This window comes from Protopterus annectens, chromosome 9.part0 (assembly GCF_019279795.1).
Source record: "Protopterus annectens isolate FY-2018-M chromosome 9.part0, PAN1.0, whole genome shotgun sequence".
NCBI classification, from domain to species: Eukaryota; Metazoa; Chordata; order Ceratodontiformes; family Protopteridae; genus Protopterus; species Protopterus annectens.
This window is the reverse complement of record NC_056743.1, coordinates 1,558,653,903-1,558,659,902: the sequence shown is the minus strand read 5'-3', so window position 1 is coordinate 1,558,659,902 and position 6,000 is coordinate 1,558,653,903. Positions and strand designations below refer to the sequence as shown.

General features: G+C 41.6%; 1 protein-coding gene across 2 annotated transcripts in view; it reads right to left on the bottom strand.

Moving 5' to 3' along the window:
- Nucleotides 1–295: 295 nt before the first annotated feature.
- The window catches only part of PWWP2A (PWWP domain containing 2A), a 486,388-nt gene continuing 480,683 nt past the window's right edge, over nucleotides 296–6,000 (bottom strand). For both annotated transcript variants that reach the window (XM_044084503.1, XM_044084502.1), the window contains one exon: nucleotides 296–2,951. In XM_044084503.1, the coding sequence (XP_043940438.1) occupies nucleotides 1,217–2,951 (1,735 nt within the window). In that variant the 3' untranslated portion in view covers nucleotides 296–1,216. The remainder of the gene's footprint in view (nucleotides 2,952–6,000) is intronic.

Here is a 6,000-nt window from a genome sequence, read left to right as displayed (position 1 = left end):
GAAATCTTAAGATCATATAAGGAGCTGCTCACCAAAACTGAAACTAGAAAATGACAGTCCGAAGTTCAAACTGCATCCCTAACACAGTAAAGAGGGAAATTAAATGGCTAAGTGCATTCGTCACTTTAGCTAGAAGTGGGGAAAGACTGCAATTAAACTTTCCAAATATTTTCAAAGGATTTTCAGACTTATATGGCTCAGTGTGGATAAATGATGGAAAATTATAAGTCCGACTTTCTAAAAATCTGCAGTTTAGCTCGGAAGTAAGCTGTTAACAGAAAAACACACCCAGGTGTTCGCAGTTATTTTTTTATTTACAGTTTGTGTACATTTCATAACATTTCACAAGTACAAATTTTGTAATATTTTCTGACCTGCAAACAGAATACCTACAACTGAAAAAATAAGTCTTACTTGCATATGTCTTAAGTAAACAAAATGCAATTGCCACTCAAGTAACATCACGCAGAGTGCAACATACTGGGGGGAAATTTCAGATAAATATACCTTTACAGAAAATTCTGCTGAAATTTCAGTTAAAGTAAGGCTGACAGCTAACCCCCCCCCCCCCCCCAATTACTACATACTGAAGAGACTGTGAGAACCTGAATCATTTCTTATCAAAAGTGGCTATCTCCCCAAAGGCCATATTTAATAATTTGGCCAGTACATTAAGTGCATTCAAAAATGCAATGCTTGCACAAAAAGGAAAGGTCACCAGTCAAAAATCAGTCTGTACAGCTCCCCTAAAATGCACCACTGAGGCTTCCACACTGCTTCAGTGTCAATCTTTTCCACACACAAGCAGGTTACCTAAAAAGCAGGAACCTGCAAAAATGTCCATGAAATTTAATAATAGAAATTTCCCAAACATTATGCAACTACAATTATTACAAACCATTTTTCAGTCAGTCGCCGGAATGAATCCTGAGAAACTTGTGATCCTTCCTATGGAAAATGTTTTCTGGTACTGAGAAACAATGTTTGCTCTGAATGCAGAGCTGCACATTCGGTTACAATAAAATCATTTCATTTACACCTTAGAGGCGCATATGTCTTTTTATAATCTAATTTCATATTTTGGCTATGAAACCAAAACATAAGCAGCCAGTTTTGAGTTACACTCTGTTTCTAACACATCACTATAGCTGCTTTAAATTTGGGAAGGAAATTTAGTCAAACCCCCAGATGCATCTTGCCTACCTTACATTCCAGTTCACGTTTCAAACTGCGTCAGCAGAGCCCGCACCTCAGGAGTCAGCTGTTTAGCAGCTTTAGCTGCTTCTGTGATGGCCTTGCGATAAAGGCCTCTTCTTTTCTTGTTAAAACGCAAATGAAAATTGTCTAAAAAGGGGGACATTTGTGATAATGCAAGGAAAGAGGTTGTTGGGGACCCAAACCAAGAAATCCGAGCTTCCTGCCTAACCAAAAGACCATTATCTTTCCGACTTACTGTTATAGCAAGAATTCGGGCAGGCCACCAGGGGAAGCCATAAATTTTGGCCCAGACAATGTCCCCTACACATATTGTTCTGCCATCTGGAGTGATGCATTTAGAAACATTTTTAGAAAAGACTCTTTTCAAAGAACTAGCAATTTTTTTCTCTTCCTTTGACGAGGAAGAGGACGAGGATGTGGAAGGAGCATGCATGCTGCCTGGAGGAAAGTCAAAGGTTTCAGTAGAACTACACTCTGAGTTAGATGATTTCAAATCGTCTGTGCTATCACTACTACATACTGACGCATTGGAAGATTCAGATTTACTTTGCTTTATGGTCATATACAATGTTATATTGCCTTTTTCATTTTTGCCCACAGGCAGCTGTTCTTCCTGCTCATCAGGCACACAGTTTTCAATATGCTCAATGCTGACCTCTTCTGGGCCGTTTGGGGGATTCTGCATTTCTTTCGGGGCCTCACCTGCTGAGCTGGCTTCTTTGGGGCCTTTTGGAGAGTTTGGAGTTTCTGGCGAATCCTCACCTGCAGAACGACTGGAAATGCAGCGAGAAGTGGGGCTTACTGGTGTCTTACTACTCCGCAGTTTATCAAGTCCACTCCTGTAAGAGGAGTCATTTTCTTCATTTCTGTACCTCTGTGGCTTTAAACGTAACCGGGGAGGAAGAGAACCTGAGCTACTGTTCTGGAGGCGTCGGGTTAAGTGGCCTTTTGGAATGGCATTTTTGGAAACAGAAGTCTCTTGTCTCTTCTTTTGTGCATTTTTTCTTGCCATTCTAAACATCTCCCGGACCTTGGTGTGATCCACATTCTTACTCTGAAGTACCTTTTTAGTACTTAACTGTCCTTTAGAAGAGTTTGCTTGGGAAGAAACTTTCTGAATAACTTTCCCTTTGTTGTGGGCAATATTAGAAACTTTCACTACAGTTCTTTTCTGACTTTCATTCTGGCCTTTTGCATCCCCCTTCTGGTCTGTTTTAAATCTTTTATTCACAGTAGGTACATTTTCACACCTCCGTTTTCTGCTGTCCTCATACCTAGAAGGATCAGTGGTGCTACCACCTCTCCTTATCTCTTTTTTATCAGCAACCATATTGTTTTTACATCTGTCACACAGCACCTGTCGAGGTCTAAGTCTAATGGCATTCATTATAGAAGGGGGCTCTTCCCTGTACAACTTTCGTTTTGGCCTCTTTATTTTCCTTGGAGGAGGCTGAGGTAGTGAAAGGCTGTAGGTGTCCCTGATAAACAAAGGTGGAGGGTAAGGTGCACCCTCATGGAAGAGAGGAGGTGTTTGAGAAGTCCAACAGCTTTTCACTCGGCAAGACTCTGAAGATGGATTCTGAGATGCATCTTCATGAGAAGCATCCTTCGATTCCCATTTCTCTGGTGGTGACTCTTGTTGGAATGTTTTACTCGGAAGTTGTAATGTTTCAGGTTTATCCTTATGTTCTCTTTTAGGAAACACAGTAACAGGGATTCCATATGGTCCGAACCTTCAGAAAAAAAAAAAAAAACCACTGTCAGAATCAGGCAATACTGTTTAATATTACAGTAAAAGATTACTATTAAAATATACTTGTAAAACAGGATGCTTCAGAAACACAGGCAGAGTCTGAAGACAATAGATGTTATATTAATCCGGGACTAATACATTGCTTGCTAAACGTTATATGCTAATACAGGTCTATCAAACTGACAAGTCAGTTCCCCTTGTAACCACTCAAGTATTCCTGATCAAAATTAAAACAAATAATTAACAGATATGATTGTACCACAGCAGCCAATCAAAAGTGGACCTCCATGGTAGGTCTGTAATTTGGGTTCACTCTGTCTTCTCTTCCAATTTTGCATTTTTCTCCCTGAAGATTCCATGTCTTAAACTAGTGCCTGTAGTGAGACATTATTTCCTGTACTGGGAAAAATAGGAGAGTGGCCTTAGCCCCAGCACCTGCCAGTCTATCCCAACCATTGAGCAAGCACAGTTCCTACAAAATCAGGAAAAAACTATGACGATTTGACATTTAAACTGTTAACAAGTAAAGTATTTACTTGCCCAATGAGGGTCATCCAAGCACAGGGGGAACAGAAGGAGGGTATCTAGGACCAACCATATTTTTGAAGCAACCACGGGGAAGCAGCCATGCCTCAGTGGAGTAGCCTCTGACTGCAGCCTTTCCCTTCAGGTGGTGAACTTCACCTGTCTGATGACAAAAAATATTCAGAGGGGGCAATCCACTCTGTAAGGGTTTGTTTGGTAAATGGCAGCCCTTTTCTCTTCAGAGCAAAGATAATGAACAGCTCTTTGGTCTTGCTGAATTCATGTATGTGCTTCAGCTGGCACTGCACATCCAGGGTGTAAAGACCTTTCTGTACTTTGTTTTTTGACCTGACAAGGAAATCAGGGAGATGAATGGACTAGCTCAGAAACAAACTGGAAACCACTTTTTAAAGGAACTGTGGACTGGTCGTAAAATATACCCAATCCTTCTGGCATAGCAGGTATGGTTTCCAACACAAGGGTTTAAGGCTTCAAGATCCTGAAAAATAATGGAGAGTTTGAGATACAACTTCAAAGTCACTGATTATCCCATGTTAATCTGATTTCAACAAGCTTGTCAAAATGCCAGAAAGGGGAGGAGTTCTTCAAAGCAGAGCAGTGTCACAAAATCCCCTTAAAGAATGGCTTAATCAGCCAGTGCTGGGAGACAGAATTTTTCACCTCCAGAAGGTCATGATGGGTAGAAAGTAGCTGACATATGCACTATGACAGCAGAATTACTGAAGTCCAAGTACACGTTTAATAGGAGTCAAGACAATTTGCATACTGATTGACTGGGATGGTGCCAAGCACTATTCTGCACTAATGAAGACCATATCAACTTTGCAGAGTACATCTGGTGGGTAAAAATCATCCTGGTAGCCTCAATCACCTGACAACTAGTATGAAGCTGACTGTGATCAGAGGGTCTACAGCAACAGCCAGGTCCTAAGGCAGAGCTTGCTGTCCCCCAAAATATGTCAGATCCTCATTAACTAGAACATAAAGCATTACTTCTATTGTCTGGAATACAACAGCTTGAAACCACACACTTCTCAGCAGCCATGGTGTGTCAAGAATTAGCTCTGGTGTTCTCTGAATTTTGCAAATAGATGTGGCGCCATAATGAAATACAGGGAAGGTGCACAGGAATCCCCTTGCCACAGGCTGGTGAAGTATTTCAACAAACTCACCTTAATTACAAAAATGTCACTCTCCCTGTCACAATTCTTAAAATCTGAACCTAATACAACTACTGAATCTGAAAGTCCAGAAGACTAAAGAACTGCAAGTCCACAGCATGTTCACCTATCCAAGGCTGACAAAATGTTGGGCTATGGTAGCAGCTTCCTCTCCAAGGCCTTCAGGGTTAGGAGGGTTGTGTCTAGCTCATGTGCAACCCTCTTCTCCAAGGTGTGGGCCACTTCCCTTTAACTGAAGAGATCATATGGCGAACTCCACTACTCATGAAGCATATGTCATCAGAATCTATTATGAAATTGGCTGCAGGAATGGAAGGACCACTTGAGGACTGGGAAGGGGAATTCAGTGACAGCAGGGTGATTCTGCAATGCCTGCAACCAATGACACATTACAGACCACTGCAACGCATATAGTCTCAAAACAGAATATGGCATAATGAACACTGCAATCAAGCTTAGAAGGTACAAGAAAGTCTGGGTTAATCCAACCACTGCACCCTCTCTGTGGAGAGGAATAATGGACAATGGAGACAAATCCATCTCTGAGCCACTGAAGGAAATCCCTCAGAGAAAGGATCAGGAGAATTTCTCCCGGACTATGGTCAGTATCCCACTAGGACTGCCACAAAGGAAGTACGAATTCTAGAAATACCAACTATCAGAAATCCTTCTGTAAGGCTTCAATGGCCATTGCCAAAAAGGCTTCAATTATCATTGCCAACACATTGGTAAACAATGTGGGTGCAGAAGGAATACTAAATGGCAGCTCTCCAGCGAAAGTTGTACCCACCCAGACAGAAATGTTTAGCCCTGACCCCAGTTACTGATGGACCAAGAGATGTCCATCATGTCCACTGACATCAAGTTCCCTTACAGCAGAAGTATGACTCCATGGAAAGCCACCATCCAGGTACCTGACACACCAAATCTGTTTGCTAAAGCTGTTAAGTTTGAGGAGGAAAATACAGTTCTTCTTCCTTTTAAAATCACAGTGAGCCAGGAGTAGAACCCATTACCTCAAGACAAAGGAAAGACAACTTCTACAGTTCTTCTGAGATGTAGAATATAGGCCTGCTATAAAAGATCTATAGGCACAGGTTGGCCTCTAAGGATGTCATTACTATATTGATGTACTCATTTACAATTGTGGTAAATGAATTATACTATTACTGAGCTCTAAGATATGCCATTTGTAACGATGTTCACAACCAACTGCTCCTTGGTGATTACTCTCTGTGCTGGGCCAGAATATGAGAAGTAACCCCCCCCCCCCCCCCCCACACACACACACACACACTTACC